Raw genomic sequence first — 23,399 nt, forward strand, 5'->3', positions numbered from 1 at the left:
AGACCGATGTCTGTAGGCCGACCTGGGCCTGGAGTGTGATCTTGGCCTGGAGGGTGATCTTGACCTGGAGGGTAATCTTGGCTTGGCAGGAGATCTTGGCCTCCTAGGGGGAGACTTTGAAGGTCTGGCCAGAGTGCTCGTCCTTGGTCCAGATGGTGAGTACGTGCGGGAGTAATCCGAGCCCGGACTACTGCGACCACCAGATACAGCACCTTGCAGACGGCGAGGAGACAAACTGCGGGATTTCCCGTCCGCAGATTTGGGGGATACTTCTGGAGAGATCTCCACAATATGCAGCCCAGTAGATGATGACCGGTCCCTTGATGATGCTCTGGACCCGGGATCGGACTGCCTCGGGGACTCCGCAATACCTGTGACCTCTTCCCTCGAAGTCGAGTGCTTCGACGTCGATGATGTCTGAGTGACCATCAACGTTGAGCGAGGTCTCGACGTCGATCGTCTACGACGTGGGGACCTTGACGGCGACCTTTGGCGTCGAGTTGGTGATCTCAACGGTGATCTGCTATGATGCCGATTCGACGTCGATTTTCCATGACGTCGTGTCGAAGGCGATCTTCCTCGACGTCGAGTGGTGGGATCTCGACGATCCTCTCGACGGCGGCACGCCAGCCGGCGGCGATATGTCAGCTATCAATACTCTTGAGGGCGGCAGAGAGTGTCTTGAATCAGAATCTGAGTGTACATCATCGTCTGGGTTAGGAGATGGTCTAGGTGAATGCTGTGGTGGAGGAGGTGTATGAGTAGGAACAATATGGGGAGGTGGAGGAGAAGGGACCGTTAATGGAGAGGTTGCAATATCTCTCTTCTTTGCAGGGGGAGGAGGTGCTGCCACCTCAAGTGGTGTCTTCTTGGAGCTGAGAGTCAATTGTCCAGGTTTGGGATCCTTTACAAGGGTTTTTGAATCCGGTGTAAAAAGCTCTTGTGAGCCATATAAATCCTTTGGCGTTGACATTTTCGGCTCTGTAGGTTTTTTGGGCATCGAGTCGGTTGGCTTAGGAGTGTGTCCTTTCGAAGTGTCTTATACAGAACCTGCTCTTTCGGTTCGGAGGGTTTTTTCGGCTCCGGTGCGTGTAAGTCTGGAGCTTTGGTTGATTTTTTACTCGCCTCCGAGTGCAGTTTCGGTGTTGATGAACCGCAGCCAGTCTTCGGCGCCGTATGCTTGGGTGTCGAAGCAACAGTCGAGGTGGAAGAGGAAGTTGGATTTTTCTTCGGTGTCGGTACTGGGTCGGCACCGGAAGTAGGCTGGCTCGAGCCCGAGCTGCCTGAAGGCTTTGTGATCTTCTTTGCCGGGCCCGAAGGCGGGGCGTTAGAAGCAGTCTCTCTGTGTGCACCCGAGCCCGAAGGTGTGTGACCGAAGCATTTTTAGATGGTGTCGAGGAAGGGGTGGGGTCGACGGGCTTACTTACGACCCGTTGAGCTGGAGTGACCTCCTCGACGTCGGAGTCTTCGGCATCTGAGGATCCGATACTCTCTTCGGCGTGCTGGTGTTCTGGCATGTTGATGCCCTCATCGAAGATGTTGTCGGGAATCGGAGCCGACGAGCGAGCCGTAGTTCTTCGAGATCGTCGGTCCCGGATCGTCTTCTTGCAGTGGAATGAGGCACACGCCGAACAGTCTTTGGCCTCGTGCTCCGGTGAAAGGCACAGGTTGCACACCTAATGTAGGTCGGTGTGGAGAAACTTCGAGGACACTTCTTGAATGGCGCCCTTTCCATGAGCCAGAAAGTGAGGCCTAGGTGTGAGAAGTTGGCCTGATATATGATGCTCACTAGTTCTAGTGATCACCTTGTACCAGTCCAAACAACCCTTATGGTGATTGGTTGTAAGTCAACCTTATAGACCAGCTATCCTAATGGTAGCATGGACAAAGCAGTCTTAGGCTAAACTCTTTTGGCATGTGAAGCCAGCTGTTTTACCACAATATAACCCCTTGAATACCAAGTGAAAGGACACCACACAGGTTGTTATGAAAATAAACAGTATATTTATTAATAACAACACCTCTGAACTCTTTATGAGGTCAGAGGGCTAAGCACATGGCAATCTCTTACGAAAAATACTACAAGTTGCACGAAATTACAATGGTGCCCTAGGGGCACGACAAACCATATACTAAGTAAGTGGAATGTGAAAGTCGATAAAAGGAATGGAGCTGTCCAGAGGCTGTAGGATCGATGGGACCACGCTATACTAACTTCAGGTAAGTAATAGGAGGCCCACGGAACGCGTGTGCAGAGTGTGAACTCACACGCGAGATGCGTAACAATGTCTATGGACAGTACAGTTCAAGTTAAAGGTGAGTACGGACAATCCTGACTAGGTAGGACTAAAACGACTGTGGAACTGGACACTAGGACAGTTAAACTACCCTCGAGCACCGAAATGCTGTTGTTACCTCACCCACGGGCTGCGGGTGCATTGCTGTCAAAGTGCGTCTGGTTCTCGCGTTGAAGTCAATGGAGCCTGAAAGAAAAGATGCTGCAGGCGACCAGGAGGAAGATGTCCGGTGCAATCCAAGGGTGGATTGTTGAAGAAGGAGACCTGAAAGCAGAGGGGACAATGTTCACAGTCACTAGCCAGTGACTGGAGTGAAACCAGGAAGGAACCAGATGTCGTCGTCGCGATCAGGTGAAGAGTGGACGCTTGACTCTGCAGTCACGTGGACCAGGAGGCGTCTTCGATGACCAGGATGGAGGCACGAGCTGTCCCACGCAGGCTCTCGCTGTCGGCGGTGTCGGATCCGGGATTGGACTCAACAGGCCTTGGCAAAGACAACCCACGCGGTGAGTGAAGAAAGCGTCTGGTGCGGACTAGGAGAGTCCGGGGTGCCCCTCTTTTGGAAGGGAGCAAGGGCCAGTCTGGAGCAACCAGACCAGCAGTGAAGATTCAAAGGTTCGTCGTCTAGGAGGCCACTAGCCAGCCGGCAAGTGACCAGACAACACGTCGAGCAGAAACAAGGCAGAAGGGCCCCACGCACATCTCGTGGATGCTGGAGGGCTGATCTTCAGTGCAGGGGCTGCTCGGGGCTGGGGCTTCTCAGTCCCCAAAGCACTTGGTCGAGTTTACCCTCGGGAGTCGTGCTGGAAGCGAAGTGCAGGTTCGTTCAAGATGGCCGGTCCCACGTGTCTCGTCGCACCCACGGGTCTCAGCTTTGCTACAGATGTAGGTAGAGGTCGGAGAGGTCTGGCAATCCGATTCTCGTCGGGCTCTGAAGTCTGGATCCTCGAGGGAAGAGGACAAAGTGAAGCCGCTGGACGCTTGATGGTGCCTGCAGTTTGCAGGGTGGACACTCCTTGTCCACAAGGGAGATTCTTCAGTCTTCTGTGGAGCAGAACGTCGAAGGCCAGAGTTTCTTCTTGTTGAATAGTTCAGGATAATCTAATCTGGAATGGGACCAGCTCCTACCTTTATTCTCCTAAAGGGGCCTGCACTACTGACTAGGTCCCTCCCCTGGGTGGGACCAGGAAGGGGGGTGGCTACACCCCCTATCCTTTGTCCGGTTTCCCGCCAGAGCTGGGGCAGGGATGCCCCAGCAACTGGTTTGAACCGGTGCATGCACAGGACACCTTGTGTGCCCCAGGCATGTCTCATTCCTTTCAGGCCCATACTCCCCAATACACAAAATCCTGTCTGGGGTGGTGCTAGCACCTCCCAAGGCAGGAAACCCTTTGTCCAAGCCATCCTCGCTGGAAGGACTCCCAGCAGCAGGAGGTCAGACTTGTGTCTGTGGTGGCAGCATCCATTTTGTGATGCTGAGGCTCGAGTTAAGTTTAACCGGGGTTCACAGTTACATACATGTCGTGTCCCTCTAGAAGGGTGGGATGCTACCCCCGTCGCCAGAATTGGCGAGGGGGTAGTATTCTAAATCGTATGACACCTTACTCAACATGTTTTGATAATGTTATACCAGAGTTAGCATTTAACCGCGAGATTGATAATGCACTTACGAGTATATGGTATAGCGTTATCATGGAACAGCTATTAGGACTTGGTTCCGCAAGCTGCAAACGGGCTCAGCTCATGCCAGAGCACCATCTCACATAATTCCAAGCACTCTGCCTTCAGGATTGATAAGGCCTGCCATAGGAGTGACTGATAGGAATATATGTGTCCATTTTAGGGTTAGATATAGGTATACTATATCTACAGCAAAGGGTGTTTACACCACCTTGACCCAGCTGTCATGCAGCCAGTTGTGTCAGATTTAGATGGCCAGCCAGGGGTGGCATAATACATGCTTCAGCCCCTGGTAGGCCCTGGGTACACCTAAGCCCTGGGTACAGGGACTGATAAGGTGACCCAGTACCAATTGGTAAATGCACCTAAAGTACATGGTTGTCAATTTAGAGAGAGAACAGCTAGGCTGTGGGTCTGATTAGCAGGCCCACAGCCAGGGAAAGTCGTAAACCAGTGAAGCAAAAAGCAAAAATCTGGGGTGACCATAGGATTGCAGACCCCACTCTCCTACACTAGGTATGCCCGAAGGCCTTCGTCGACGACCGGAATCAAAGACTTAGAAGTTAGTTGAGAATCGTGTGGTAGATCGCGATCGAGACAATACTGTGGAACTGGGTGAGGATTGCGCGCCGAAGGAAATTTGGTTCCAAACCGGAGCGCATGAAATACATCCGAGCCCGATGGCGGAAAAAAACAATCTGGGGATGGAGCCGATGCCCATGCGCAATGTGGTCCTAAGGAGGAGTCACCTATCTCGTGACTTCCAAAGAACTTTTCAGGACAACAACAAACTGCAAACATCCAGGCCCAACACTAGGTGGGGATCTATGCATAGTGTGCAATCTGTAGCTCATATGCCTCGAACAAGTCCTTTCATAAATTATTTGATAAGTGAAGAAGAGCAGAGAAAAGGAAATTTTGGGCATTTCCTGAATCTGGAAAGAGCAGCAAGATGTACTTTGACCGATGAAAAAGTAAGCGCAGACTTGGCTAGAGAAAGCAGATAATGGAGAAATTTTTCTGCAGGAGCTTGTATTGAGCGAATAGTATTCACCTCACACCAACAGCAAAATTGCTTCCATTTGAAGCGATAAGGCTGGATTGTGCTTTGGGCACGAGATTTGGCCAATATTTCACGACAGTCCTGTGAAATGTTGAGGTCTTTTAACTGTAAGAAATGAGGATCCATGCGTGCAAGTGTAAAACTGTGGGACCGGATGAACCACTTGGCGTTCGTCCCTTGACAACATCATAGGCGTCTGCAGTAGGCGAATGGGCTTGTCTTGAGACAATAGTAGAAGTTCCTGGAACCAATATTGTCTTGGCCAACGGGGTGCAATCAGAATAAGATGGCAACCTTCCAGCTTCATCTTGCGGAGCACCACGGAATCAATGGTATTGGGGGAAAAGCGTACGCACAAATCCTGAACATCGCATCCCTCTTGATCCCTGTTGAGGGAACCTACTGGCATAATATCGGCATTCCTTGTTGTCTCTCGTTGCGAATAGACCCAAGCTTGAAAACTGGGTTAGCCTGTTCCTTTTCCAGCTTCCACTCGTGACAGTACGACTGAGACGTGCTCAGCGTGCCCACCACGGTATTGTGGAGACCCCTGACGTGTTTGGCTCTCAGGGCATCTTGTGGAATGTGACCCCTTCCCACAATTCCTGATCCTCTTGCAAGAGCGTAGCTGATTTCGTTCCTGCTTGTTTGTTGATATAATACATGCTGATTGTATTGTCGGTCCGGACTAGCCCAGAGGTACACGCAGTCCTCGGGAGGAATGCTTTGAGAGACAGAAAAATGGCGCGGAGCTCCAGCCTGTTGATCTACTGTTTTTGTCTTCGAGACTATCTTCCTTGAATCTGCAAAACCTGCAGATGACCTCCCCATCCTTCCATGGAGGCATCAGTCGTTAAAACGAAATCTGGAATGGTCTGTAGGAACGTGAGACCCTGGGTTAGATTCTCTGTCTGCGACCACTAATGCAGAGAATTAATCATGTGCAGCGTGACCTTGATGGTATCGTCCAACGAACCCATGGCTTATTGCCATTGAAGTTGCAGTTCCTCCTGAAGAGGTCTCATTTTGAGCCATGCCAAGGGTATGAGATGTATCGCTGAAGAGCACATCCTCAGGAACAAAGCAAACATTCACACTGAGACTGACCTTTTTGAAATTAATCTTGCCAATTTTTTAAGACGTAGCTGGCGGCCGTGTAACCAGAATGCGTTGCACTGGACCGTGTCTCACCTTGCTCCGAGAAAAAAACATGACTTGGAGAGAACGTAACTGATTTGCTGTCGTTGAGAACCAGCCCCAGAGAAGAGAAGAGATGGGTACATTCTGCTGTGGCAATTTTGGCTTCGTGTTCTGATGGACTTTTGAGCAGCCAATCGTCTAGATAAGGGAATACTTGTATTGCTCAAGATCTCAATGCTGCTGCCACTGGTGCAAAGCACTTTGTGAAGGTTCTTGGTGCCGATTGAGCCCAAACGGGAGCACTTTGAACTTATAATGGGTGCCAGGCACTTGAAAGCGAAGATATTTACACTTTTTGGGGTGGATAGGTATGTGGAAATACGCATCATCCATATCCAGAGAAACCATAAAATCTCCTTCGTTTAAACAACTCAAAATCTTGTGAAGACAAGGGGGAGGGGGAACCCTGGGCGGAATAGGAGGTGGCTGTTTGATGAATTCCAGGGTGAGGCCATTGGTTACTAGCTCTAGAACCAATTGGTCTGATGTCATTTCCTGCCATTTGTGAACAAATGCTGAAATCCTCAGGCCCACGGGTAAGGAAGGTAAAATGGTTGGTCACTGTGGAGATCACTGCTTCCGGTTAGTGTCTCGGCCTTGATACTGCGATCTCTTTCGACAACCCCTGACGGGAGATACTAGTCATAGACTATTGACGGTATTATGTCTTGCTCTAAGGCTGTACTGGGATTGATACTGCTTATTCTGTTGGTTTTGGTTTACTCCTCTTGATGAAAAACCACGTCCTTTCGCTCCTTTGAAAGATACACGCCCGTATTGAAGGGTGCCTAATGATCGTGCAGTATCAGTGTCAGTTTTTATAGCTCAGCGGGCTTCATCAATATTTTTACCAAACTAAAAACTCTCCATCATAGGCCATGTCTAGAATCTTGGTTTACCTCTCAGGTCTGAAAGTAGTGGCTTTAAGCCATCCCTGACGTCTAAGCACTGCAGCTCCTGCTAGCTGACGGAAGTTGGCGTTCACGATGTGCAAGGCGCAATCTATAGCTTCCGATGCGGCACGTTCCTTCCTGTCTTCGGTCCTCAGGAATGAGGTCAATGAAACTCGCCATGTCTGACCACATTTGACGGTCATAACAGCCGATTATGGCTAGAAGATTGGCAACTCTAATAGAGGCCGCTGCCAACGTAGAGAATTTATTTATTTAGTTTGTTTTTTGCCTATAAGGTCCAGACAATGTCCTTCCTTGTTAGGCGGTGTGGTGATAGGCGTTGCGGGATTTTAAGATTGTAGTTGGGCGGCCTGTGAAATTACTGAATCTGGCTGAAGGGGGCCTATCAGACAGGATGGGCTGTTAGCAGGTGCGCAGCACTTCTTTTCTATACGCGGAAGCACTGCTGGAATAGACATTGTCTATTATATGTACCAGTCTTGTGATCTTCCTGGATTCTTCCTTGAAATCATGAAGGAAATATTCTATCTGTTCGACTGTAACTGGCAGTTGAAATCTAGCTGCTGACCGCTTCATTAATTATGTACAGGATGCTGCCATAAATGAGGCCATCGTAGACGATCTCATCGTAGACTTTGCTGTCGTAGACATGGTTATGTAGGCGAAGTTATTGCAGACGGTAACGTCGTCATAGATAACCGTCATGAACAACCATCATAGATGAGGCTGTCGTAGATGACAGTCATAGACAATGCCATCATAGATGAGGTAATCATAGGTGAGGCCATCAGTAGATGAGGGAATCATAGATGAGGCAGTCCTATGATGGCCATCCGTGGACGAGGCCATTCGTGGATGAGGCCATTCATGGATGAGGCCATTCATGGATGAGGCCATTGTTGGATGAGGTCATTGTTGGATGAGGTCATTGTTGGATGAGGTCATTGTTGGATGAGGTCATTGTTGGATGAGGGCATTGTTGGATGAGGCCATTGGTAGATGAGGTCATACATAGACGACAGTCATAGACAATACCATCATAGATGAGACAATCATAGGTGATGCCATCAGTAGTTGAGGCAATCATAGATGAGGGAATCGTAAGATGGCCATCCGTGGATGAGGCCATTCATAGATGGGGCCATATGTAGTTGAGGCCATTCGTACATGAGGCCATACATAGATGAGGCCATTATCATAGACGACCATCGTAGATGACCATAATAGATGAGGTTGTCGAGCTAAGGCTTTACTAGGCAATGCCATTGTAAAAGAGACCATCATAGACGAGACCGTCATCGACGATCGTCGTAGATGAGGCCTTCGGCGACGACCATCGTAGATGAGGCTGTCGTCGATGTAGGAGAGTGGGGTCTGCAATCCCATGGCCACCCCAGATTTTTGCTTTTTGCTTCACTGGTTTACGACTTTCCCTAGCTGTGGGCCTGCTAATCAGACCCACAGACTAGCTGTTCTCTCTCTAAATTGACAAGCATGTACCTTAGGTGCATTTACCAATTGGTACTGGGCCACCTTATCAGTCCCTGTACAGTATACCTTAGGTATCCAGGGCATAGGTGTACCCAGGTCCTACCAGGGGCTGCAGCATGCATTATGCCACCCCTGGCTGGCCACCCAAATCTGACACAACTGGCTTTACGACAGCTGGGGCAAGGTGGTGTAAACACCCTTTGCTTTAGATATAGTATTCCTATATCTAACCCTAAAATGGACACATATATTCCTATCAGTCACTCCTATGGCATGCCTTGTCAATCCTGAAGGCAGAGTGCTTGGAATTATGTGAGATGGTGCTCTGGCATGAGCTGAGCCCGTTTGCAGCTTGCGGAACCAAGTCCTTATAGCTGTTCCATGATAACGCTATACCATATACTCTTAAGTGCATTATAATCCTCGCGGTTAAATGCTAACTTTGGCATAGCATTATCAAAACAAGTCGAGTAAGGTGTCATACGAATTGGAATACTAACTCCTCGCCAATTCTGGCGACGGGGTTAGCATTCCACCCTTCTAGAGGGATACGACATGTATGTAACTGTGAACCCCGGTTAAAGTTAACTTGAGCCTCAGCATCACAAAATGGATGCTGCCACCACAGACACAAGTCTGACCTCCTGCTGCTGGGAGTCCTTCCAGCAAGGGAGGCTCAGACAAAGGGTTTCCTGCCTTGGGAGGTGCTAGCACCACCCCAGACAGAATTTTGTGTATTAGGTAGGCCAAGGCTGAAAGGAATGAGACATGCCTGGGGCACACAAGGTGCCCTGTGCATACACCGGTTCCAACCAGTTGCTGGGGCACTCCAGCCCCAGCTCTGGCGGGAAACTGGACAAAGGAAAGGGGGTGTAGCCACCCCCCTTCCTGGTCCCACCCAGAGGAGGGACCTAGTCGTAGTGTAGCCCCCTTTAGCTGAATCAAGGTAGGAGCTGGTCCCATTCCAGATTAGATTACTCTTGACAACTTCCACGAAGAACTCTTGACCTTCGACCTCCTGGACACCAGAAGACTGAAGAATCTCCCCTATGGTCAGGGAGTGACCATCCTGCTTCGCAGGCACCATCAAGCACCTGTGCGGTTTGCTGCAAAGTCCTTCCATCCCGGAATCCGACGACCCAGCTCGACAAGACCCGGACCTCCAGACCTCTCTGACCTCTACCCACATCCACAGCACAGCTGGGACCCGTGGGTGCGACGAGTAACGTGGAGACGGCCATCTTGAAGAAACCTGCACAGCGCTTCCAGCACGACCCCTGAGGGTTCCTCGAGTGAGTGCATTGGGGACTGAGAAGCCCCACACCGACGCAGCTCCTGCACCAAAGACCAGCCCCCCAGCATCCCTGTGATCTGCGTGGGGCCCTTTTGCCTGGTTGCTGCCCTTCCTGTTGTCTGGTCACTTTCCGGCTGGCTTGTGACCTCTGAGATGACGACCCGAAGATTTCGACACTGCTAGTCTGGTCCCCCAGACTGGCCCTTGCTTCCTTGTGAAAGAGAAGCACCCCGGACCCTCCTGGTCCACACCAGACGCCATCTTTGTTCCACCGCGTGGCTTGCATTAGCCAAGGCCTGCTGTCCAGATCGACGATCCGACACCGCCAACAGCAGCAGACTACGTGGGACAGCTCGTGCCTCCAGCCTGGTCGTGAAGAACAGCTCCTGGTCCGCGCAGCTACAGAGAGAAGCGACCCTTCCTTCACCTGAACGCGGCGACAGCACCTGGTTCCCTCCTGGTTCCAGCACCGTCACTGGCTAGTGACCAAGACTCTGTCCCCTTCCTTTTCAGGACTTCCTTCTTCCTAGTTCCATCCTTGGTACCACCGGACTCCTCCATCTGGCTGCCTGCCAGCAACTTCTTGTTTCAGGCATCACCGGGATCAACGCAGCAAACCCGACACTACTTCAACCCTATGCACCCGCAGCCTGTGGGTTAGGTAACTAAAGCTTCTAGGTGTTGAAGTCTGTGTTCACTATCCTAGTGTCCAGGTCCACTGTTTTCCCTCCATCCAGCCGGGTTCGTCTGGAATCCGTAACTTTGTAAACTGTAGCATCCATAGACGTTGGTACGCATCCCGCGTGAGAGTTCCCACTCTGCACGTGAGTCCCGTGGTCCTCCTGCTCCTTACTTACCTAGTTTGTAGCGTAGTCCCACCGATCCTCCAGCCTCTGGATCTCCTTACAGTACTTTCCTTCCTCGCATTCCATTGTTTTGACTATATGGTTTGTCGTGCCCCTAAGGCACTCGTGTAAATCTTGAGCGAACTCGAAATTCTTTTGTAGTATTGTCATGTGCTTAGCCCTCTGACCTCATAAAGAGTTCAGAGGTGTTGTTATTAATAAATATATCGTTTATTTTCATAACAACCTGTGTGGTGTCCTTTCATCTGGTATTCAAGGGGTTATATTGTGGTAAAACAGCTAGCTTCACATGCCAAAAGAGTTTAGCCTAAAGACTGCTTTTGTCCACGTTACTAGGATAGCTGGTCTATCAGGTTGAGTTACAACCAATCATCATAAGGGGTTGTTTGGACTGATACAAGGTGTGAGAAGTTGGCCTGATGTGCAGTGCTCACTATTCTAGTGATCACTATATATCAGTCCAAACAACCCTTATTGATGATTGGTTGTAAGTCAACCTTATAGACCAGCTATCCTAGTAGCATGGATACGAGCAGTCTAAGGCTAAGACTCTAGAGGGAGTGTTAAGCCAGCTGTTTTACCATCACATTACCCCTTGAACACCCAGTGAAAGGACACCACACAAGTGTTATGAAAATAAACAATGTATTTATTAGAATCACAACAACCCTGTACTCTTTATGAGGACAGGGTGCTAAGCACACAACAAAACTCTTATGAAAATACTTAAGTTAGCACGTTATACACAAATGCCCGAGGGGCACGAAAAACCATATACTCTAAAAGTGGAATGCGGAATTACTAGCAGGTAAGTACAGTACTAATAGGCTTTGGACTCGCTAGGACTTGACTATAGAATTGTTAGATTACTTGTAGGAGACTTAGGGGACTCGGGTGCAGAGTGTGCACTCTCACGCGGGATGCGGGACAAAGTCTATGGAAGCTAGTAAAGGCAAAGTTAGTGTTCACGGGCGAACCCGACCTGGTAGGAAGAAAACGACAGTGGATCCTGACCCTAGGATAGTGAGGCTATGCTGGGACACCGAAGTGCCGAAGTTACCTAGCCCAGGGGCTGCAGCTGCATAGGTCTGAAAAGACGTCGGGAATCTCGTTGCCGGACCAGGAGCCTGGAAGAAGGAAGTTGCTGGCAGGCGACCAGTGAAGAAAAGTTCGATGGATCCAAGCCTGGATCAAGGAAGAAGAAAACCTGAAAGCAGAGGGGACCAAGTTCTTGAATCACTAGCCAGTGATTAAATGGGCACCAGGATGGCACCGGGCGAAGTCACCGCAATCAGGTGAGTGGGCGCTGCTGGGCTCTGCAGTCTCTCGGGCCAGGAGGCGTTGTCGGCGACCAGGATGGAGGTGCGAGCTGTCCCACGAAGGTTCTTGCCGTCGACGTCGCTGGACCCAGGATTGGGCAACAAGTCTTGGCAAATGCAAGGCCCACGCGGTGGACCTAAAATGGCGTCTTAGCCGGACCAGGAGGGTCCAGGGTACTTCTCCGATGGAGGGAAGCAAGGGCCAGTCTGGAGCAACCAGACTAGCAGCAGTGATGTCGTCGGGCGTCGTTCAGAAGGCCACAAGCCAGCGGGCTAGTAGCCAAACAACGCGGTGAGCAGCAAAAAGCAGAAGGGCCCCACGCAGATCGTGGAGATGCTGGGAGGCTGCACTTCGGTGCTGGAGCTGCTCAGGGTCGGGGCTTCTTGGACCCCAAAGCACTCACCAGGAAATTACTCGGCGGGCTTGCTGTGCAGAAGTCGTGCAGTCTTGAAGATGGCCGGTCCCTCGAGGTCTCGTCACACCCACGAATCTCAGCGTGACTGATGATGTAGGTAGAGGTCAGAGGTGCCAGGGAAGCCGGTTCTCGTCGAGCTGGGCAGTCTTGATCCGGAGGAGAGACTTGCAGCAGACCGCAGTGTTCTTTAAGATGGTGCCTGCGGATGCAGGGTGACTACTCCTTAGTCACAAGGGAGAAATCTTAGGAAGAAGTCTTGAGTTCCTTTCGTGGAAAGTAGTTTCAGGATTCAAAGATGATCTGATTTGGAAGGGGGCCAGTTCCTACCTTTATCCTGTAAAAAGGGGCTGGCACGCGACTAAGTCCTGCCCTAGGGGTGGGACTAGGAGGGGGGTGGTTACACCCACTTCCTTGGCGGGCTTTTCCCCAGCACAGGGTCTGGAGTGACCCTGGAACTGGTTCCAGCCAGCCTATGCACAGTGAGCACCGGGGTGCCACGTGCAGTCACCTTCCTCTGAAGCCCTGCCTACCTACAATACACAAACCCTGTCTGGGAAGGTGCTGGCACCGCCCCTGGCAGGAAACCCTTTGTCCTTATCTCCTGCTCTGGGAGGGCTCCCAGCAGCAGGAGGGCAGACTTGTGTCTCGGTGGCAGCATCCATTTTGTGGATGCTAAGGCTCTGTCTGATTTTAACCGGGGTTAGGGGTTACATACATGTCGTGTCCATCTAGAAGGGTGGAATGCTAACCCCGTCGCCAGAATTGGCGAGGGGTTAGTATTCCAATTCGTATGACACCTTACTCGACATGTTTTGATAAAGCGATACCAGAGTTGGCATATAACCGCGAGGATTATAATGCACTTAAGAGTATATGGTATGCGATATCATGGAAACGGCTAAGGGATGGATCCCGAAAGCCGCAGACAGGCTCAGCTCATGCCAGAGCACCATCTCACACGATTCCAAGCACTCTGCCTTCAGGATTGTTAAGGCCTGCCATAGGAGTGACTGATAGGAGATCTGTGTGTCCATTTTAGGGTTAGATATAGGTATACTATATCTAAAGCAAAGGGTGATTACACCACCTTGCCCCAGCTGTCAAGCAGCCAGTTGTGTCAGATTTGGATGGCCAGCCAGGGGTGGCATAATACATGCTGCAGCCCCTGGTAGGCCCTGGGTACACCTATGCCCTGGGTACCTAAGGTACACTGTACAGGGACTGATAAGGTGACTCAGTATCCAATTTAGATATGTACCTAAGGTACATGGAATCCATTTTACCGAGAGAGCAGTAGGCCTGGGGCCCTGAATAGCAGGGTCCCAGGTCAACTAAGTCAGAAAACCAGCAAAACACCAGGCAAAAAGTTGGGGGCAACCATAGTCAGGGATCTACCTTCCTACACAAGGTGATCACTAGAATTAGTGAGCATCATATATCAGGCCAACTTCTCACAGTCGACGACCGTCTTAGATGAGGCTGTCGTCGACGACCGTCGAGGAAGCGACCGTCGTAGATGAGGTTGTCGTAGATGAGGCCGTCGTAGATGAGGCCGTCGTAGATAAGGCCGTCGTCGGCGACCGTCGTAGATGAGGCCGTCGTCGACGACCGTCGTAGATGAGGCCGTCGTCGACGACCGTCGTAGATGAGGCCGTCGTCGACGATCGTCGTAGATGAGGCCGTCGTCGACGATCGTCGTAGATGGGGCCGTCGTCGACGACCTTCGTAGATGAGGCCGTCGCCGACGACCTTCGTAGATGAGGCCGTCGTAGAGGAGGCCGTCGTCGACGATCGTCGAAGATGAGGCCGTCGTAGATGAGGCCGTCGTCGACGATCGGCGTAGATGAGGCCGTCGCCGACGATCATCGTATATGAGGCCGTTGTCGACTATCGTAGTAGATGAGGCCGTCGTCGACTATCGTCGTAGATGAGGTTGTCGAGGACTACCATCGTCTATGACCGTCATAAGGGGCCATTGTAGACGAGACCATCGTAGATGAGGTCAATATTGGTGAGGCAGTAATAGTAGACATTGAGTTTTTAGACTCCTAATGTCAGGTTAAGAGGATTTCCCTGATGAGTTGTAGGATCAGCCTCTGAGGAAGTTTTTTCCAATAGCCTCTTTCTGTGAGAAATGCCTTATAAAGACTCGAGATGAGACTTATGGCTTTATGCGCGCCCTCTGGCGGCTCCTGGCGCGACTTTTTCCTTTGACCTCTCCTATGAGGTGAAGGAATCATCGTTGTCCTCATCAGAATTGGCAGATAAAAGTTTCTGTAGTCCTAATAATAGCCTCATCTCTCAGAACGTGAGAGTTATTGAGGAAAAGGTTAGACATATTTCGTAGTCTATTACTGTGAGAAGTTGGCCTGATGTGCAGTGCTCACTATTCTAGTGATCACTATATATCAGTCCAAACAACCCTTATTGATGATTGGTTGTAAGTCAACCTTATAGACCAGCTATCCTAGTAGCATGGATACGAGCAGTCTAAGGCTAAGACTCTAGAGGGCGTGTTAAGCCAGCTGTTTTACCATCACATTACCCCTTGAACACCCAGTGAAAGGACACCACACAAGTGTTATGAAAATAAACAGTGTATTTATTAGAATCACAACAACCCTGTACTCTTTATGAGGACAGGGTGCTAGGCACACAACAAAACTCTTACGAAAATACTTAAGTTAGCATGGTATACACAAATGCCCGAGGGGCACGAAAAACCATATACTTTAAAAGTGGAATGCGAAATTACTAGCAGGTAAGTACAGTACTAATAGGCTTTGGAATCGCTAGGACTTGACTAGGGAATCGTTAGATTACTTCTAGGAGGCCTAGGGGACTCGGGTGCAGAGTGTGCACTCTCACGCGGGATGCGGGACAAAGTCTATGGAAGCTAGTAACGCTGAAGGTAGTGTTCACGGGCGAACCCGACCTGGTAGGGAGAAAACGACAGTGGATCCTGACCCTTGGATAGTGAGGCTATGCTGGGGCACCGAAATGCCGAAGTTACCTAGCCCAGGGGCTGCAGTTGCATAGGTCTCAAAAGACGTCGGGAATCCTCGTTGCCGGACCAGGAGCCTGGAAGAAAGATGCTGGCAGGCGACCAGTGAAGATAGTTCGAGTTGATCCAAGCCTGGATCTGGAAGATGGATGACACCTGAAAGCAGAGGGGACCAAGTTCGTGACTACTAGCCAGTAGTCAGTGGGCACCAGGAGGGCACCGGATGGTAGTCACCTCGACTAGGTGAGTGGGCGACGCTGGCTCTGCAGATCTCACGGACCAGGAGGCGTTGTCGGCGACCAGGATGGAGAGGCGAGCTGTCCCACGATGGATGAAGCTGTCGGCGTCGAAGAACCCAGGATTGGGCAACAAAGCCTGACCTGCTTATTCCTAAGCTACTGAGACTTGTAGAACAGATTGCGGAAGGTGGACAGATGCCACCAACAATGCGAGAAGCTGTCATAATAGCGCTTCTAAAACCTGGCAAGCCTCCTGAGGACTGTGCCTCCTACCGGCCATTATCGCTTATAAATGTTGACGCAAAGATTTTTGCAAAAATCATCCCAACCGTATCAGCCCTCTGATACCGACACTGGTGGCCCCTGAACAGGCGGGATTTGTCCCCAACCGTACCTTGATCTATAATTTACATACAGTATTTGCAGCATTCCAACATACACAACAGGAGGTCTCGGTCTTCCTTGATATGGAAAAGGCGTTTGATTCGGTCGAATTGCCTTTTCTACGTGCAGTATTACTGCGTATGGGGGTAGGAGAACTTTTTCTACAATTGTTAAACACACTTTACACTTCCCCGACAGCACAAGTCCGCATAGGTGCGTTCACGACGGAACCATTCAGTATCGGGCGAAGGAACTAGGCAGGGGTGTCCCCTTTCTCCCCTGCTTTACGCCTTGGTGGCGGAGCCCCTTGCGTGTGCCCTACGGGAGTATCATGGGTACTGCGGTATTCGCTTCCGTACAATCTGATAGTGTCCACGTACACTTATGACACACTACTTTACGTACGAGACCCAGAGACTAACCTCTCGCGAGTGCTGAGAGAGGTGGTTCTGTTTGGTTCGCTCTCTGGAATTGGAATGAACTGAAATAAAACGGTAATGTTCCCTCTCACCCCAGCCACGAGCAGGGTAGACTTGGACTGCCCTATACAATGGACTCTGTCAGATACCTGGGCATACGGCTCCACACGGACGCGGAGGTGGTCCTACGAGAAAATCATGGAGTGGCCATCTCCAAACTTGAAGATGATGTAGAAAAATGGATTACACTTCCTCTTTCAGTAATGGGTTGCATATCACTGCTAAAAATGATCGTACTCCCCCGTTTCCTGTTTCTGTTTCGCAACATTCCCATGGTATTATCCAGCGCGTTTTTCAGACAGTTACACACACTAGTGTTGGGCGTATGGGCTGGTAAGCAGCCAAGAGTGGCATGGAATATCCTTATACGACCTTACGAGGATGGGGGCCTACAGGCCCCGGAATGATACTATCGAGCCGCACAGGGCGCTAACGCGTACGGATGGATACACGGTCCTACCAACGCCCCTCACATACTCATCGAGGGTATAGTCGCTGACCCTACTCCATTGCCAGCACTCATGGCTCAACCCCGAGATAGACGTACAGGATTACTTGACTCCTTGAATGCTGTGACACACGCCTGGCACTACCTTAAGGATGCACAGGCTTGCTCGCTGCTATATGCACCGGAGGCCAGATTGGAATGGTGCTCGTGGTTGGGACCTTGCAAAGACAAGGGTGTCCTGTCATCGCTTGCGAAACTAAACATAACGACTATGGGAGATCTGATTCTTAACGGAACGGTTCGCACATGGGAAGAAGTGGTTACGGAAGATGGTCCGAGCGCCCCGCCGCTGGCTAGATTCCAGTTCCACCGGGTGAGACTGGCCCTTAGGGCACTGTTGGGGGAGGACATGGCGGAACCACCAACGATACTGACATATGAATATGTTGCCACGGCTAAGACTCCAGCTCATTTAATATCGAGACTATATCGTGTCACACTGGGGGAGAAAACAACGCATTATGCAAAACCCAGATTAGAGTGGCAGGCAGATATAGGGACTGACCTTTCAGAGGACAAATGGAAATATTGCTGCGTCAAAAGAGTCTCCCTTAACGGCCGTCATCGACTCATGCATTTCAAATTCCTTAACAGGGTGTATTATACACCCGAGCGACTGTTCCGATATGGACTACGAGATGCCCCAAACTGCGAAAGGTGCTTGGAGAAAACTGCAACTTTTTTACATCTTGCCAGGCTGTGCCCGAAGATTGCGGATTTCTGGCACGCAGTTTACACGGAAGTGAATAGGGTTACTGATTTGTCCTTATCCCCCACACCGTTGCTTGCATTAATAGGCTACTCTAAAGACGTTGCCCGAGAGTTTCGCAGACTGGTTGATATAGCTTTCCTGGTAGCTAGACGCTGCGTAGCGATCACCTGGATGAAAGGGCCTACCCCGACACTGGACAGATGGTCCAGAGACATGCTGTATTTATGTACCCAAACAGGATTGTACAGTGAGTTACTCCCCCCTCGTAACCGCCCAAACTACTACTGGGCACTACATCTGGAAAAGAGGTCTGTGGCGGACGACGGCAATTCTGGGGACAAGTGCTCAGACCAGGATATGGACGATGTGCGAAAGCACATGACGAAACAGGGTAGAGATGTGACGGAATAGAAATGATAAACGGACTGGCAGCGGTGATGGATATGGGTGCTGGAAAATTGCTGATAATTGTTATTTGCTGTAATGTTAATGAACAATAGGGTGGGGGAGGGCGGCAATGATGGAGGGAAATACACTGTTGATGATTACGATGCCTTTATTGTGGGGTTTCGACCTGCGGGTGACTGTGATTTGTGTCAAATGACCGCTGTTGACATTAGTACGTGTGATGCGCGTATGCCAAACTGTAACATTGTTATTATTATGATATAATGCCAGAATTTCTGCCGTATGTATATGATTGTAAATGCCAATAAAAATTGTTTAAAAAAAAAAAAGTATGATCCAGGTTGATCCAAAAAGAAGTAAAAGCTGAAGAAACTGAGCAGAGCTCAGGGAGACTCCCTTCACACACGACGTGCGGTGAAAATCTGAGGAGAACTGGCTCTGCAGAGAGGGATCTAGAGGGTGCTGTAAGCTGATTGGTTGGGACAAAATCTTTGGTCCTTTTGGCATAATGAGGTAGATAGGCTACTACAGTTTAGGCCTCAGGCCTTTCTCTTAGGCCTACTACTATAATTTACCTTTGGCACTGCTTTTTTATATACCGTGGGACTCCCGCCTCGGCGACTGGGAACGATTCAGGCATGTGAATCTATGAAAGATACCCCAATACTGGATTAATGTCCATTCCACTGGCTTTCGCAATTCCCCATACCAGTCAGAGTCATCTTGGTGTACCAGAGGGTCCATTGTCCCCTTCCATTCATCTCCTGAGCCTAGAACATCCTCAAAGTGTTTAGATGACAACATAGAACCCCTGGGTTCAATCAAAGTCGGAACCTGTGTTGAGTGAAGTTGTTCCAACTCCGTGTCGTCAAGGATGAGGATGGGGCTGGCACTGCCGATGGGCACTGGTGGCGCCACAGGCACTGACTTTGGGTCTGATACTGGAGAAGGTCACGGTGGCACAACCAGCATCGACCCAGAACCAAGATTGGATCCATGAGGCACTACCAGCGCCGGAGCAGATGGCGTTGAACCCTATGGGACCTACTCCAACCTAGCAGGGCCAGTGAGCTCACCAGAGGGGTTGGCCTGCTCAAATACGGAAAGTATTGCCTCATAAAATTATATTATCTGAGCGGGGATCGCTCCGGCTCCCGGAAAGGAAGAGAGGTGCAAAGTCGACCCAGGCTCCACCTCCGCAAAACCGTGGCTAGAGCATCGGTGATCCTTACCTCTCTCGTCGACAGCCGAGGTGAAGATGAAGTCCACTTAGACTTCTTCTTATGCCTCTTCCCCGAGTGTCCAGAGGAGCTCGAGTGTGACATAGAGGACTTAGGGTTCCGGGAACTGTCCCGCGACCTCCTCTTCTTCGATCAGGACCGGGAATCTGCGGAGTCTCACTTAATAGTGTCGACTGTCAGGCCAAAAGGAGCTTCATCTCCTGCTCCCTCAAGGCCTTCAGAGACGTGGCCTGGCAGTCCGAGCAAAGCTCTGAGTCGTGGTCACGCTCAAGACACTAGAGACAGACTAGGTGGGGGGTCGGTAACCGACATGCGGTGACAGGCATTGCACGGCTTGAAAACTGTCTTCTTTGAAGACATCCCTCGCACGTGAAGATAGTAAAAATTACCAACAAAAACTCGAGAAAAAACCTGTCAAAAGCAACAGACAGATAGCTCTTTCCGGAACAGCACTTATATGGCGCATAAAGAAAAGAACTGACATTTGCGTGCCTGGATGGTGCCTATGTAGGTACAGTGACATCATAACCGATGCCATGAGGAGCTGAAGGGAGCCACCTGACGATACGCGCAAGGGGTATTTCTAAGCAAAAGTTGCCAGATCCAGCCCGACACGTGGGAAATTCAAAGGTAAGGTATCTGTAGCTAGAAGTCTTTATCAGATACACAAGTGTTTATATTATACTCAGGCCTCCACTAGAAATCAGCGTAGGAATTTGGATTTTGTGTAAACAGGGTGTCTTTCATTATAGACTAGTTGATACAGACTAATTTTTCATTTCTGGAGATGTCAATCTATATATTTAGTGGTCTCCATATAAAGTCATTCTGTAGTCTATTTACTACCTGACTGATAACCAGTTAAATACGATTTAATGGAATCAAATGAATCATTTTAAACACAGGAAAAGCATATGATATTTTTAGCTGTGTAATCAACTTTCAATTTTGCATAAAGTAGATTACCCAGCCCGTACACAATACTTTCACTTTTACGTGTATTGTGATACTTTGCACAAATATCCAAGGATCACAACAAGGTTGTCGGATCTCATAATGCAAGGACTGTCATGCCACGATTTAGTTGCACAGATTGTTTTTTGAACCATGACTTAACGTCAAAAAGTTGAAGACAGGCAATTTGAAAACCATTCTCTTGAAGCCATAAAAGATTTGAGTGTTGTCGGCAAAGGACAAACTTCAATCTGTGGAATTTGGGCAAATATTAAATAAACTTGGTGACAGGGACTATCTGTATTATCTGACTTCTTTTCTGGAGAAATGACGGTGTCCATATGATAGCAACAATACTAACACCAGTGCCTTCCATCAACTAAGGGATTAAGATATGGTGTACAGACTATGGAATATTGCAACACGATAAGTGAGCTTAGGTCTATCTAGTCAGTTTCAGTAACGTATCTTTAATTTCTATCAAGGATGTCTCTTTTCCATAATTTGATAGAATTGTGAGTCACTTAATCACAACACATACATTAAATATGCCAAGTACTAGAGGAGAAACATCTAAGTGAACGAAACTTAAAACTCTGAAGAAAACGTACAAACAAGATATAGTAACATGTTTCATAAACAGACAATTCATGCAGACACAAAACTACAGGGTCAAGAGTCAACCTTTGCCACTTAAAATAGCTGCAACTGAGCAGGGATTCCTACCTCCTTCTCCATGGCTGCCTGGTGTTTCTTAACAAGTTTCTCCATCTCAGCAGCAAAATTATTACGTTGTGTTTCTAGGTCTTTGTCCAGCCGAAGACGGTGTTCATCCATCTCTGCTTTTAGTTTATTCTCCAAGGCCATCAGCTGCTTCTGGTGCTGCCTTCGCATACGTTTGTAACCAGACATCTGCTCACGTTGCTCTGAGTCCTGTTCATGTTCCTGAATTTGTCTGGTCACCTGCAGAAAGAAAAACACAAATGTTTTCTTCCACACCTTATAAAAAAAATCATTTTCTTGGACAAAATACCACTTATAAAGGCATCGTGGACGGACTGTACATTTGCTGGCGGAATTCATTAATTGCTAATATCAAAAGTACTTTATACAGAAGAACAAGTTACTTACCTTCGGTAACGCTTTTTCTGATAGATACAATATCTGCCTGTGGATTCCTCACCTTGGATCGAGGTACCACGCCAGTCCGTGAGTCTCGTCTTCCAGTTACCCCAGCTCCTCGCTCGACGTCGGAACCGGCTCCGTCGGAGTCGTTACCGGATCCGTCGACTTCGGTTCGTGTGGAGTGGTCGAGACGCAGGGCTCAGCGTCTCTTGGAAGAGAAAAGGGGTGAAGATTCTGATATGGAAGAGGGTGAGCTTCTTGATCATGACGATTATTTTGAAGACCTACAGAATGCTAGTGGTCTGGAGCTCTCTCCTGAGTGGGGTTTGCCTTTAGTTTCTGATGCACCATCCAAGGAAGTGGCACCCTACCATGTCGTTATTAGGAAGGCTGCAGATCTTCTCAACTTAACCTTGCCTACTGTTGAGTACAAGCCCAACATCCTTACAGAGGTTTTGCACTCTCCTTCTATTATTGAACCTACACTGCCATTCACGGATGCCTTAACTGATACGATAAAGGAGGTCTGGAAGAGGCCATTGACTGCTCCTGCTGTTTCTAGGTCTGATGCAAGACGCTACAGAGTGGCTCCTGGTGACCCTGAATTTCTCTCTTCTCATCCTTCTCCGGAGAGTCTAGTGGTGCAGGCTGCATGTTCTAACAGAGCTGCAGGTTCGTTTCCTCAGGTACCAGCAGACAAAGACTCAAAAAAATTGGATCAATCTGCAAAGAAGATTTTCTCTTCAGGCAGCATGGCCCTAAAATCCACTAATGCTACTTGTCTTTTGGGTAGATATGTCCATGCGTTGATGGATTCTGTGAAGCAATTATCATCTAAGCTTCCAGAGGAGGATAGAAAGAACTTTAATGAAGTGGTCTCTGATACTCAGGCTGCGGCACGCATGGTTATTCAGAGTGGCATGGACACAGTTGATTCTGTTGCCGGGATTATGGGCTCTACTGTTGCCACCAGGAGAGCCGCATGGCTAAAGTCCTCTGATTTTTCTGCAGATGTGCAATCCACGTTGCTGGATCTACCTTTTGATGGGACTGGTCTTTTTGGAAAAAAGGCGGATGTCGCACTGGAAAGATTTAAAGATAGCCGGGCTACTGCAAGGTCTTTGGGTCTCCAGATGAGGGGATCGACAACTAGGAAGTTTAGAGGCTTTGGTAGATCTTCTTTTCGTCCCTTCAGGCAGAGCCAACAGCAACAACAGCAACAGCAGAACCCTCTGTACAAGTCCTATAGAGGTAGACAGAAGGGTCGTGGACGTGGGCGTCAAGTCTCTTCCTCCTCCACTTCCTCCAATAATGCCCAACCACCACCAGCATCAGCAAAGCAGCCCTAGATCCGCCATTCTGGATCATGTGGGTCCGGTAGGGGGTCGGCTTACTCATTTTCTACGAGATTGGGAATCGGTTACATCAGATATTTGGGTTCTCAATCTCGTAGAGAATGGGTATGCACTTCCTTTTCAGGAGTTCCCTCCCAATTACCCTCCTTGCCAAGGTTATTGTTCGGAGGACCACCTGCTTCTCCTGCAGGAAGAAGTCCTGGCACTATTCAGAAAGGGTGCGATAGAGGTGGTTCCAGAGCAGGAAAGGGGTCAGGGGTGCTACTCCCGGTATTTCCTGATACCCAAGAAGGATGGCAGACTTCGGCCAATCCTGGATCTCAGGATTTTGAACCTCTATCTCAAACAGGAGAAGTTCAAAATGCTCACCCTTGCTCAGGTTCTTCAAGCGCTGATGGAAGAAGACTGGATGGTGTCGATCGACTTGCAGGATGCGTACTTTCACATCCC

At 49.4% G+C, this 23,399-nt stretch overlaps 1 protein-coding gene across 2 annotated transcripts in view; it reads right to left on the minus strand.

The window, feature by feature from the left end:
- TAOK1 (TAO kinase 1) overlaps positions 1-23,399 on the minus strand; it is a 1,359,031-nt gene that overhangs the window by 454,004 nt on the left and 881,628 nt on the right. For both annotated transcript variants that reach the window (XM_078680056.1, XM_078680057.1), the window contains exon 14: positions 21,196-21,432. In XM_078680056.1, coding sequence (XP_078536182.1) covers positions 21,196-21,432 — 237 coding nt within the window. The remainder of the gene's footprint in view (positions 1-21,195; positions 21,433-23,399) is intronic.

This window comes from Lissotriton helveticus, chromosome 3_1 (genome assembly GCF_964261635.1).
Source record: "Lissotriton helveticus chromosome 3_1, aLisHel1.1, whole genome shotgun sequence".
In the NCBI taxonomy this organism is placed as follows: domain Eukaryota; kingdom Metazoa; phylum Chordata; class Amphibia; order Caudata; family Salamandridae; genus Lissotriton; species Lissotriton helveticus.